The sequence below is a fragment of the Anguilla rostrata genome, chromosome 8 (assembly GCF_018555375.3).
Source record: "Anguilla rostrata isolate EN2019 chromosome 8, ASM1855537v3, whole genome shotgun sequence".
NCBI lineage: Eukaryota > Metazoa > Chordata > Actinopteri > Anguilliformes > Anguillidae > Anguilla > Anguilla rostrata.
In genome coordinates, this window is record NC_057940.1 from 14,206,685 (window position 1) to 14,220,262 (window position 13,578).

A 13,578-nucleotide genomic window follows, 5' to 3' on the forward strand; every position below is an offset into this window, starting at 1 on the left:
CTGTCTTATCAACACCCAATAGATAACAGTGGTGACATTTTTGGTTGGAAGCATTTCACACAGCCTCTGAGTGTTTACTACTGAAACAGGTATAACTAAATCGGAAAAAGATTAAATGAAAAATGAAGTGGAAAAATATGAATGAAAATGAATGGAAAAAATACACCACAAGATGGCAATTGCCGATATTGCATGAGATAATGTTGTTTGTATTGCCGTGTATCGCCCAGCCCAAGTAACATCCACAGAGTTAGGCAAAGCCGGCCAGAGTTAGCAGATGCAGTTCTCCTGGGCCGGGGATAAGTAGCCTTGGTGCACTGGGCAGTCTTCTCTGGCCTGCCTGATTAAAGCTGACTGAAACTTGCCCCAAGCTTAATTTACCTCATGCAATGCAGTCCGCATAGCCCTTTGCTAATTAGGCTCACAAGGACCTCTCCTGTTGATCAAGGTTTTTTTTTTGCTGTTTCCATTTGAACATATTTGAACCTGCAGCGCAAGGTTAGACCTGCAGTGTTTGAAAACCCAAATCTGAAGGGATTAGGGGTGCATGTTATGCAGCGTTTCTTCATTTCCATGTCGTTTTGCTCGCGCAGGAGTCTGGGATAAGGTTCTGGGGCCGGTGGCCGAGCGGAGGACCGAGTCTGGGACGCTGAAGCTCTTCCCCGTCTACCTGAAAGGAGAGGACCTGTTCGGGCTCACGGTCTCCGCAGTCACCAGGATAACCGAGTCGGTAAGGAATCCTGCAAGAATCCTCTAAGAACCACAGACAGCAATAATGGTCTCATTTCTGTGTGTCACCATCAGTGAGAGCGACGTGCTGTTGTACTCTTACTGTTGTAAAGAGAAAATGAGTAGTTTTAATTTGCCACTGGTTAATGTTAATGTTTCAAACTTTTACCACAGTAGCCCACTCAGTTTAATGTTAAATAATGGGGAATAATTGTGTTTAACATGCAACAACTTTAATGTTATACCCTCATACATCACCAGTCTACTGTAATTTGAACGCAATTTTAAAACATTTAAGCCCCAGCTATGACACACAGGTTGGTAATTATTCCTATCCTCCATGCTTTATAAATATTAACATTGTGCTTTTTATATAACGTAATCTATCTAAGTGTAACCCTCAATTAGGTTTGTTTTCAGTAAAACTGTCTGTTTGAAAGCAAAGACTAAAGCAGTCCATTTCTAGTTTACTAAATAGCTTGTTTGTAAATGCTTGGCACGCCCAGCTAAACATTGAATTTACATTTAGGCATTTAGCAGAGCCTCTTATCCAGAAAAACTTGCGTGGATTATTCTTTATGTGCAGTCCATTTATACAGGAGGGCATTGTTACTGAAGCTGTTCAGGTTAAGTGCCATGCTCATTGGTACAAACTCAGTGGCCCAGCTAGGAATCAAACCCACAACCTTTTGAGTTACAGCCCCAGGTCCTCCCAAACCGTTATGCTACACCGCACACCCCATTCACGGGCCTGTTCCACGGCGCTAACGCACCGCTTCTCTCGCAGCTTCCGGGGGTGGAGGCCTGCGAGAACTACACCTTCCGCTACGGCCGCAACCCTCTGATGGAGCTGCCGCTGGTCTTCAACCCCACCGGCTCCGCCCGCTCCCAGCCCAACACCAGCTCCCAGGCCAAGAGGTTTGTGTTAAGGTATTCCTCGCTCTTCCCGATCTGTGCGCCTCTTACTGCGCGCGCTGTGCTTGGCCTGCTCTGTGCCCTCTGGGATAGCCCCTCTGGTGGCCTCTTCTGGAGGCCATTTTGTGCTTGGTGCTTATAGTAAATGCATAGCTGCTTCTGTAGTGGAAGGACTGAATGTATAAATCAGAATGGACACAAAAGAACATGGGTGCTGTTGGTAAACTGTTAATTGCCCTGGTGGTCTGCGATTGGATAATTAATGCAGTTGGTAATGTGGTCAGTAATGAGCTAAGGATTCTGATGTAGTTAGTAATTTGACCACATGGCCAGTAATGTTGGTAGTGTTAATGTGGTTAGAACTGTGTGGTATGGATAATGTGCTCTTTGTGTTAATGCTACTAAACACGCGATGGGTAATGTGTCAGCGAAGTCTGTAATGTGTAAATGTTGATATTCTGGTCAGTACTGTCTCAATCATGGTAATTTTTTGATGTGCAGTTTCTCGATCCCACTTAGCTTAATATTAATTCCTCTTTAAATGGGTTGTGTTGCTATTACCTGTGGTTGCGGCAGCCTGTGACCTTAGATCAGGGCTGCCCTATCCTTTTCCTGGAGATCTACCATCCTGTAGGTTTTCACTCCAACCCTAACAAAGCAAACCTCATTCAACAGCTAGTGATCTCATTGAGCTGCTAATTAGTAGAATCCTTAGCAGAAGGTGTGCCAAAATAGACTTGCAATGAAAACATACAGGTTGCTAGATCTCAGATGGTAGATTGGGCAGCCCTTAGACAAACGCTGTCACACACGGTCGCGAGACCTTCGATGTCACCCGGCTTCCCTCTCCCAGGCCTCGAACCCTGACCAGCTCTGGCACCAGCAGGCCCCTCCAGAACGCGTCCAGCGGGGAGCTGGGCACCCCCTACAGCAAGCAGTTTGTCCACTCAAAGTCGTCCCAGTACCGAAGGCTGAAGAGCGAGTGGAAGAGCAACGTGTACCTGGCTTGCTCGCCCATACAGGTGGGTAAAGCCTGATCCCCTCTCTGACGCTAATAACACAAAATAAACCGCAAAATCAATGTGCGGTTAAAGCACAGTTTCCTGACCGACCCTCTAAATTATTAATCAGCGTGTGAATATCTATCTGCTCAGAATTCTGCACAGGGATCAGGATACCAAGATTTGGCCTGTTTTTTAAAAAGTTTTATTTTATAAATCATTGCCAAAATGCACACCGGTTGTTTCAGTGAAATGTGAACCGTTGCTATTATTAGTAGGAGTATAATAGTGGCAGTACTGTAGTAGAGAGGTAATAGTTCTGAGTTGTAGTATTTTAATTGCATCGCTCATAAAGTTACTCATTTGAATGCAAAAGGTACTCATGTTAATGCATAAGGAACATAATATAGGTTAAATAGTTACAAGCAATCCTGTGAATTTGCATCTGCAAGAGGACGTGTTCCTAGCCGTGAAAAGCCTGGTAACTGTTATCAGTTGCAGTGATCTTCCATTTCCACTGAACGCTGTTCAATAAGCCACCATTCTGCCCACAATTATATGTCACATTAGTTTTGGCTTTGTCTGTCAGCCACATGTGACCCCATACGGAACGTGGACGTAGCACTTCCTGTTTAGGATGAGTGCCATCTCTCTGCTGTGTGTTATCTCAGGGGCTGGGGCTCTACGCCGCTAAAGACCTTGAGAAGTACACCATGGTGATTGAGTACGTCGGGACTGTCATCCGCAACGAAGTCGCAAACAGGAAGGAGAAGTTGTACGAATCTCAGGTACGGTAACTAGAAAAAAAGCTCATTTATCGCGTTTTGAGATTATCGCCTCGGTTCGGAGGTCAGTCGAGTTGCGAGGCACAGCTTCAGACAGTCTCCTCTCTTACAGTGCTGAAATTGTGTCTGGGCTCTTTATTCATTGCTCTGTAAAGCACAGCCCACACACTTCAACGGAATGAAGCATTTTAAAGAGCTCATCCTTTTTTTTTGATGTAAAAAGGTGCAAAAGTGTTAAATGTTTTGGTCAAGCAACCTCCTTAAGTTTCAACAAACACTTGAATTGCACCCACCCTGCATTTAAAAATAAAAACTTTATACACAATTGGGGAGTCTCACTGTGCTTTTGTGGAAATGTATAGGTTGTGCTTCAGAGTACAAGGCCTTTCTGCTCCTAAAATGCCTTCTTGTTTGGATGGCAACCATGATGTTTTCTCCTGACGGGTTTTCGTCTTCTCCCTCAGAATCGCAACGCGTACATGTTCCGTCTGGACAGCGAGCACGTCATCGACGCCACCCTCACAGGAGGACCAGCGAGGTAAGGCCCACTGCACTCAGCGAACACAGCAAACATTGGGCTCCAATTCTGAACCTCCCCCTGTGCATCTCCTCCTCAAAGAGCAACACGTGACTTTACCAAGCCAATCGCCTTGCTCGGCCTCTGGGTGGTAGAGTTTGGACTTTGAACTACATTTTGGCTTTGGGCAGACAATCCAGAATGAGTTGCATACAATCCATTTATACAGCTGAATTGTTTTACGGAAGCAAGTCAGCTTGAGCACCTTTCTCAAGTGTGCAATGGCTGTGTCCCAGCTAGGAATCAAACCCACAACCTTTGAGTTTACAAGCCCCAGGGATCTCTTGACTCCTTGCCATCTTTTGTGAGCAGATGCGAATATCGCCCAGTTAATATGCCTGTGTCGAGTCCTGTGGACTTGGCTGTCACGCTCCTTACACACACAATCCAGGCAGCTTGACCCTCTAATTCAGTGCTCCTTCACCCCTCTTTCTCTGAGCCGAAACCTTGACCCCGTGTTCTCCTTGCTGCACACTTGACCCCTCAGTCTTCAATCTTGGATCTTGGCCTCTTGCTGGGGGGTTTGACAGAAACTGTTGTTTTGTTCAACAAGAAGTTTTACAAAAAAAAACATTTTTTCCTTCTAGGTATATCAACCATTCTTGCGCTCCAAATTGTGTGGCCGAGGCAGTGACATTTGAGCGAGGCCACAGGATTATCATCACTTCAATTCGCAAAATTCAAAAAGGAGAAGAGGTAGGACGTGCTCGTTTCTCTCAGTGATTCTTCCGTTATGTGCAAGAATTCAAGTCCGTTTAGATGAAATTCTAACCGACAGAAGAATTATTTTCTTATGCTTTATGAGAGAGGCTATACTCTTGTACACTTCCTTTATTATTTGATAATGGATTTTATAAAATCGCATTGGATTTTTTCATTTTTCAGCTGTGCTACGACTACAAGTTTGACCTTGAAGACGACCAGCATAAGATCCCATGCCACTGTGGGGCAGTCAACTGCCGAAAATGGATGAATTAAAATGAGAGAGAGAGAAAGATTGAAATGGAAATCACATGCATTCCTTGACATCAATATTACAGGAGAGGCGTGCTCCTGAGGGGGCGGGGGGAGCTCTTGGGAGCGGGAGGGATGCTGGCGAGCTGTAGGATGGCTCGAGCTTTGCCCGCTGCTCAGCAGGGCACAGTGGCTGTGCCGGACGACAGATGTGGACAGCGGCCAAAATGCCGACGGACTGTCACCTCCGTTCTTTAGTTAGTGCAGCATCTTTTTTTTTTTCCTGAACTTGGAAGGAAAAAGGCGATTGGCTGTACCGTGCGATAACGTGCGTGCGCGAATGAAATGAGGAGGGCCGAAGACACCAGCGAATGAGGGGAGAGAGTACCGTGCTGGCCACCGCCTTATTAGATGATTACGGGGCAGGCCCTCTGTTATTAAAAGGTAAATGTACACATACACAGTATAAGTTGAATAAACGTAGACATCACTGAACGGGGAATGTATGGAAATGACTTCCTTAGGGATGCAGCTAAGGGAAAAATTAACTTGCACTAAAAAACAAAAACAACAAAAAACCAAAAAAAAAATTTAAAAAACTAAAATGTAAAACTAAAAAAAAAATTTAAATACTTGATTCCATGAGTCAGTTTATTGTAGTTTTATTTTTTTCCCTGTTTTGATTTCTGTAAAATAAGAGGAACATTTTTGTATTTATTACTGAATAAGTGAATGAAGCTATTTTTAAGATGATGTGGAAAAGAAGGCTGAATTGCTGCTGTTGCCTGCGGATTGGACAGATCCAGTCACATGTACAAAGTGTAAATACCCGAATCCACCGTCTAAATGAAATAGTAATAATTGACCAAATGCTACCTTAACTTCATGGCTGTTTGGGTGATTTTTTTTTTTTTTTTCTTATTTACAATTTTTTTTTTTTTTTTTTTTTGCTTTTTGTTTCAAAAAATTATTTAATAAGGATGTCATGATATCATTCTGAGAGTATATACTGTATAAATATTCTGTACAGAATGTGTAAAATAATTACAATAATACACAAAAAAAGTATTTTTGTTGTATTGAGAATATAGTATGGTTTTCGTGATTTTAAAAAATGTATTCTGACCACTTGAAAAAATATAATTTCCCTTTTTCTTGACTTTCCTTTAATCTGTTTTTGTTCTCTAATGAATTCATTGGTGGGGTGCAGGTGTAGGTGGTTTTGACATCCTTACTGTAAATCAGGTTTGACTTTAGAGCGAGTGATAACTGTGAATTTAGGTTTTAAAGCACCCAAACTGAATTAGTTTGCTTCTTTCTAACTCGATAGGCACAACTAGACCCTTCTTTAATATTCATTTTTTGCAGACTTAGTACTGTGACTTTGATAACAGCCACAGTCATTCAAAGAAAACAGTTTTTGCCTTTTACAATTTTCCTGAGTTTTGTCTTTGGGTTAGAAGTACAGAAAAATTGAAAGAAAAAAAAAAACTGATGGTTTTGTTTACATTTTCTTGCAAAAGAAATAACTTTGGATAGAGTTGGATCATGGAGAAAAACAATTTGGAACCAGGATCATGTTTTTTGTACTGAAATTAATCTGGTACTGACACTTTGCAAACCACAGTTTGAAATGAAGTTTTCATTTATGTGCACAAATTCAGTCGACTGTAAAACTTTTGATTTATTCAGACAGTCTTGTATATGGCATGATGTATTTTTTAAACTTCTAAAAGAATCAGATTGTGTATATTTTTTTTCTTGATAAAATCGCTGTAATGAAATTGTTCCTTGGATATTTTTCTTGTACAATATTCCAACATCTTACCCTACGGTATTTTCCCTGCATTTTTTCTTTGTCCTGTATAGTTACAGTAGTATCTAATGTTTTAAAGAAATGAAGCCTTTTTGAAGTATCCAGAGTGCTATGGGTTTGAGTTTGTGGAACCAGATTTAGGAGCATTTGCAAAAAAAATAAAATATTTTACATCTTTATATTTGTGTAACTATTTTATCCAGTGTCATCCAAGACATAATGTTCGCTGTTAGGTCTCAGCCATGTCATTTTCCATTTTTTATTTTTTGGCCTGTACTCCATCTGATATTTTTCCATGTTTAAAGAGGTTACTCGTGCATTGATTAAGTTTGAGTACCCACAATGCTAATCAGTGTTGTGCCACAATGCCCAGTTAGTTAATACAGATTTTACTTTTGTAGAAATGCCATAAGGATGTCGTGTCCAATGCAATTAAGCAGTGGTGGAGCAGTGTGGACTTAGAAAAGCTTGCAGGACACGTTCAGATGCCCAAATGAGCTCATCCTTCACAGTCCCAATGCTTGACACAAGACTGAGTTTAAATGTGTACAATAAATGCTTTGTATTCAAGGTTTAGATGAAGAAAATGTATTCTAGTACATGGTCAATTCGGAACCGTCTCAATAGGTTTTTTCCAGACAAATGTTCCGTGAAAGAAAAATGTCCTGTTTGATCATTTGAAAACATTTTAAATGTCGCGAGTACCGTTTTACAGGCGGTAGTACCGGATATCAACTATAATGGACTTGTGTTTTTCCTTATACAATACATGCCCTCGGTCAAGTAACGTTTAGCCTTTTTAAGTATAATTCTGACAATCAGCACATGTAGTTATCGGGCAATACATGTTATTACCAACGCAAATATGAAATGCTCGGTGTCCTTAATTTAGATCCATTAAAGATCCATATCTAAAGATATGTTGGGTTCTTAAATCACTTGTTTAAATGTCTCAGAGAAATTTCGCAATTCAAACGGTAGTTTACATATAGCAGTCTACCCATTAAATTATTCGTCCCCATACATTCCACATCTTTAGAAATAAGCAAGTCGATGGTGCTGCTGCCCGTACCGTCATAAATTGTGCACGACTGAATGGCCCGGGACAGCCTTCACGACTGGCACAATGGCAGAGCCTTTTGCTTTTGAGATGGGCACTGGGCGCAAGGGTTTATGAATTATGTAGACCCCCTTGCTTACTTGGCAGGCGGTGTCCTCTTTTCTGTGCGTCGTCATGGCAATGTTGCCTGTGCGGCTGAGTGGGTCGCCCGCCGTCCAGTCCAGCGTCTGTCCCAGACAGTCGGGTCTGTCGCGCGCTTGCCTGGAGAGCTGTACGCGAAGGCGCAAACACGGTATAAACAAGAGCTCACAATGAGAGGAGCCTTTCTTACGGACGAAGACGGTCACGACAAAGAAGTACGAAGGGAGTTGAAGTACACCGGCGTCTTTAGACGCAGCATCACCCCAGAAGTATTCTTCCAGCGTTCAGGATATTTCGGTCTATAATCCAGCGAGCTCTGTTATGGGATCGTTTAAGACGATTAAGCGGGATTTCATTTGTAACCCAGGGGTTTGATTTCAGTAAGAGGGGTTTAGTACATCAAGAGATATCCATAATTAGATTTATGTTTTCATTCAGAACTGCAAACAAAACGTTGGTATGGAAAATGCGGTCACGATACCGTTTGCATCGCAAGATAATGAGCCACAGCAGGATCAGCACTCCAGCCCTCTGCAATCATCATGAATTCACTTCCAGTACTAGCCAGAGCTCTGTTACTAAGCAGCTAGGCCCACCCCCTCTCAGAAAGCCGGTGAGGCGGGGGAAGTCTCACCCCCAGGGTCTACTACCGAGTTATCATTCCCCACCCCCACTCCAAAGTTGTGACGCTTCTGGAAGCAGCGTCGGATAGGGGGGCGGGGATCTTTCACATGTGACAGCATCTTATATAACAGGCCGAGAGCGATAGAGAGAAAGAGAGATGCATCGCTTACCAAGCCTGTTCTGCTGGATTTCTGCCACGTAGTGACTCATTCTTGGCCACTTGACTCGCACAAGTGGTGCAGTAATAATTATAGGTATGTGTCTATGTGCGTATATATGCGTTTTTCCAAATGTCAATGGATTCTTCGTGTGCATTAAGCTAAATCACGTGACACCAATTTTTTTTTTTTAATTAAAAGCTGCTCATCAACCATTTTCCAGAATGTAACTAATTCAGTTGTATGGAAGAATGAGCTGAGATTGGAATCGTATCATTAAAATGAAATGAACTCAAACAAGTCCAGCAATGAGGGTGAGAACCAACCCATAGAACCCCAAGACTTCAGCAGCATACATAGTTTGTATAAATACAAGAGAAGCACTTCACCACCATGTTAGATCCCTTCTCCCCACTCTTGTGTTTGGAACTGCCACTGGTTTCATTTCTTATCTCTGAAGAGAGTGCCTTCCTTTTTTGAGGTGAATTGATAAATATTTACTGTTTTCCCCCACGCGGACATTTCCTTCCACTCTGACATTCAACAGGGTCAAGGTTGAATGTCAGAGTGGAAGGGCCACAGGAGACATGGCTCAAGGTAAGGCTATGCTTGTTCAAATGGAGGGGGTTGGCAAAAGCCCCATTCATCAGGGGTTCCCAACATCTGAGAGCCATAGGGCCTGCTGGGTTTTGTTCTGATCTTAAAATAAGGCCCAAGAAAGCAGGGGGTATTTCACAGGGTTACAGAATTAGCTGGATAACTACACTCAGTGCAACCCAGAACAGCTCTTCTTACTTCAGTCCATGATCCAGATTTGAAAGGGTTCTGGGTTTTACTCAGTGCAATTATCCAGCTAACCCAGTAATCCTGCTTCCTGAAATAACCCCTCAGGTGAGGTGAGTTAACCAGGTGATCAACCACTTTAATTTCTAGTTGGTACTCAGTTAAATGCTGAGTACCAACACAATCAGCACACCCTGTGGTTCTCTCTGGGTCTTTCCATTTATGAAATACTGAACCACACATTTCAAATCATATATAATATACTCCTGACAAGTGTAAGCTTGTAATAATAAAGGGCAACTTTTCTGTTATGCCATATTTTGATGCCATGGACGCAATTTCAGGTCAGCCAAAGTATGCCTTACTTATCTGGTTTTTTTCAAGTCTGCTTGTTGAAGTTCTTTATTGCCACAGTGCCCCCTGCTGTTTGATAAACGCTCAAATGCATGTTGCATCAGTTATGTTTGGCCTATTTTTTATATTAGGAGTTTGCATCTACCTAAAATGTTTTGATGTACCTGTGTACAATTTTCTTTGTACATTTTGCATTAATCTGGCTGATTCTGTTCTCCAAAGAAGTCATAATTGGCAAGACATACCAAATTAATTATTATTATTATTATTATGATTATTATTACCATTGAAATGAAATAATTCACAGAGCATGATCACAGCTATCAAACACACATTAGTCATAGCCGTGAAGTCAAGGATTCCATCAATCAAATGCAGATACTGATACCTCAACCGTTTGACTCAAGGGTCACCAGCACAATGCTGGAGCAGGACATGAGCAAATGCTCTCACCCCAGTGAATCACAGTCAGTGGGGGAGAGAGTGGGGGGGCAGGGGGGGCAGAGTGGTGACTCAGCCCCCGCCACACTGGAGCCACATGTTGGCCAGGCCCCATAGCTCACAGCCTCGTTATAGCCTGATGATATCAGCGCAAGTCCCCTGGAGCCAGGACCAGGGGCTCAATCGCAGTGAGTCACTCATTGATTCCAGCGCTCGTCCCATCGTATCAGCACCGTGCGGGGCGTGCCGACTGAGGGCCAGGGGGTGCTGGGAGAACCCCCCTAAATGATTATCGATTGGCCTCGGGGAACTGATGACACTTGGACTGGCCGCTGTGCCCTGAGTCCCAGCAGGAGAACAGGCCCTAAAATCACAAACTTTATTTATGAGGTGCAAGTCCTACTTGATGCAACAGATAACAGAAGATAATGTATGAGGGAAAGTAACATGCTCATAGAACAATAGTGGATGACAATAAGTTTTTAATATATGAATACAAACCTAATAGCAAATACATGAGGATAGCTGCATAAAATGTATAATTTCATGTTCTAAAAGATGAATTTTTAAGAGCTCACATGTAGATAGTATGTGTGCAGCTGTTTGTGTCTTCTGAAAATGAAACACAAAATTTATGTCCCTGAGATTTTTTGTTTTAAGACAAGTCACAGGATGGAAAGAAACATTTATTTCATTACCTTGCAATCTGGTTTTGGTGCACAGAAAATCAGTATTTCATGGATGTACTCAGGGGCCAGACCTCAGCCTGGTAGTAATGAATGAATTCAAAGACAGATTCAGAATGACTGAATCATTGCACTTTCATTGTGTTTGTGTGATACACCACATGTATCAGACCCCGACACTGACCCATTCTACCTCCCCCAGTTCCAAATGGTCAGTACAACACCTTCATAGAGAGCTTCAGCTGATATTAAAAGCAAAATACATGTGACGGTCAGCACCCACAACAGGAAAGTAGAGCGAGAGAGACTCAGGGAATATGGGGAGTCCTTTTTGAGCCACTCGGCTTGGCCTCACTAATGCCGCAACTCACCTGAGACAACTGGAACAAGGGCTCCGAACAAAGTTGGCCTTGAGATCCCTCACTACCTTCTGAAGAAAGACCACATAAAATGTTCTGTTCGATTCCAGGAATAGCTGAAAGCTCAGAATGAACACAAAGGCCTGAGACTCTACTAAACTCTAGTATGCTCTACTCTAAACCAAAACCCCTCTGACCGTGCAAGCTGGTTTATCACCCCTCCCCATAAAATTCAGTTTTCTGCATTCCATATCCCTCTCTGGTACTCACTGTAACATTCCGCTCCAGCGGATTGGTCCAGTTCACTCTGTGCTTCACTGTGAAGGGAACATTAAGTCAGTTAAAAAATAGAAAGGCCAAAAAAAGGTGCTTGGTTCTGATGCAGGAGGCCCCACCTCGGCCCTGCCTGTAGGCATAATGACAGCGTCCAGTGAGGATGCCTGGAGAGCGAGCTAGCGCTCCACTGACAGGACATAGCAACGTGATGAGCTCGAGCTCTGTCCGTCACCCCTGTCCAAGGTCTGTCCGTCCACCCAATCGGGGACGTTGTTGTTGAAAGTCCACGGACGAGTGAATAAGAAGGTGCGACAGGGAGATAAAGACAGATAGAAGACTGGAGAAAAAAAGCATCAGTCTACTGTTCCTTCAGTAATTGAATGGTAATCGCAATAATCCTGCGGTGTCTGAAAACTTCCAGGTGCCAATTTAACTGTCAGACACCACGTGGCACAGATCGAAGCAATCTAAAGCAACCCTAAAACATCCAACCAAACAGATACTTTGGGACAATAATCACTATCTAGCAAATAAGAATCTTGAGTATAGATTGTCTAAATAAACACGTAAAAAGTTGGATTCAGTTCAACTGCAGCGCATTTGCAATGAAAAGCTTAAAGAGACAGATCTGTTCCTCATTATGCGCTCCTCAGAGCTCAGAGTTCTGCTCACAGTAATCAATTCCAATGCCACACTCGCTAATCAAATCTTTCACTGCTCTTACCACATCTGCATCAGCCTCTTACTTCCATGAGAGGGGCAAAATATTATGCGACTACTGTTTGGATTTCAGCCATGAGTGTGATTAAATTTTTGTACTCCAGTACAATCCCTGTTTTTTTTTCCAACTGCGAAGGGAATTGTTCTGCAAAAAACAAGACAGTGATGAACGATCAATTTTTGGCTGGTGAATTAATTAAGCATTACTCAAGGCTGGTCAGGGCACTCATATAATCATCAAGAGTGATCAATCATTATCTACTAATTTTGAGGATAAATGCACTCCGCAGAGAGTTGTACACTCACACAATGTTTGCAACTGAAAATGGCAACATGACTACAATCGTTTAAAAGACTCCAGTTCAAGTGTTAAGCTAAACGTGTCCAGTGCTATAAATCGATTGAAGGTAGTAGGGGGTGAGCTGGCCCAATTTTTCGTGATTGCAGAAGGGCTGTAGCACAAGACCAGCTCTCGTGTTAGTGGGATTGGATGACTCATAGTATTCACGTCATCAGGTTGAGGCAGATGGACTGGCCAGGCGGGGGGCACAGGGCTGGTTGCCTCCCGTCTCTCCGGAAACAAGTCCAATTAGAGGAAGCTTATTTCTGCTGTGGCTTTCTAGCTAATGGTCTTGATGCCAGAAAAACACTGGGATCAACCTAGGAATGATTAGAGACCATGCAGGCCAAATCCAAGCAACGAGTTACACAGTACAAACGTGACACACCAACCTTTCTGTGAGTAGCATTGCATAGCATTGCTATGAATAATAATAATAATGATGATGATGATAATAATAATAATAAGGGCTTGTAGACTCATAAAGAGTCGGAAATTGTGCAGTATCCACCTAACTTCATAAACAATTAAGGTGGAAGTATACCGGACCTGACTGGTTAATCTCATTCAGTTCTGTTGGCATGAATTCATTGCAAATAATAATAATTAATAATAATAAATAAATAATAATAATAATAATAATGCTAAAGCAAAAATTCTGCTATGGTCCTTTTGTGATATAATTAACGTTCTGGTGGCTGGTTTGCAAAATCAGACCTGGCTGTCCTACCTCTCTTCCGATCTTAATTTCCTCATTGGGGCAACATTAGGACTGGAGTCAGGGGTGTACTTTGTCTGGTCATTTTAATTTCTGCAGATTTTTTTTTCTACATCTAGTTTCCAGCACGCATGTAGGCTC

At 42.5% G+C, this 13,578-nt stretch overlaps 1 protein-coding gene and 1 long non-coding RNA gene across 15 annotated transcripts in view; one reads left to right on the forward strand and one right to left on the reverse strand.

Annotated features, from left to right (window-relative positions):
• LOC135260875 (histone-lysine N-methyltransferase 2C-like) overlaps positions 1-6,956 on the forward strand; it is a 112,899-nt gene extending 105,943 nt beyond the window's left edge. For 10 of the 14 annotated variants that reach the window (XM_064346546.1, XM_064346542.1, XM_064346545.1 and 7 more), the window contains 7 exons: positions 594-730; positions 1,517-1,659; positions 2,498-2,666; positions 3,317-3,433; positions 3,895-3,968; positions 4,595-4,703; positions 4,893-6,956. In XM_064346546.1, coding sequence (XP_064202616.1) covers positions 594-730; positions 1,517-1,659; positions 2,498-2,666; positions 3,317-3,433; positions 3,895-3,968; positions 4,595-4,703; positions 4,893-4,985 — 842 coding nt within the window. In that variant the 3' untranslated portion in view covers positions 4,986-6,956. The remainder of the gene's footprint in view (positions 1-593; positions 731-1,516; positions 1,660-2,497; positions 2,667-3,316; positions 3,434-3,894; positions 3,969-4,594; positions 4,704-4,892) is intronic. The other 4 variants (XM_064346556.1, XM_064346554.1, XM_064346549.1 and 1 more) reach the window with 1 other exon arrangement.
• Positions 6,957-10,401: 3,445 nt separating this feature from the next.
• On the reverse strand, positions 10,402-11,493 carry LOC135260345 (uncharacterized). Its single transcript, XR_010331536.1, has 3 exons — positions 11,396-11,493; positions 11,037-11,104; positions 10,402-10,702 (listed from the first exon to the last, which is right to left on the reverse strand). It is a non-coding gene; the product is annotated as an uncharacterized LOC135260345 (long non-coding RNA).
• Between the last annotated feature and the right edge of the window lie 2,085 nt (positions 11,494-13,578).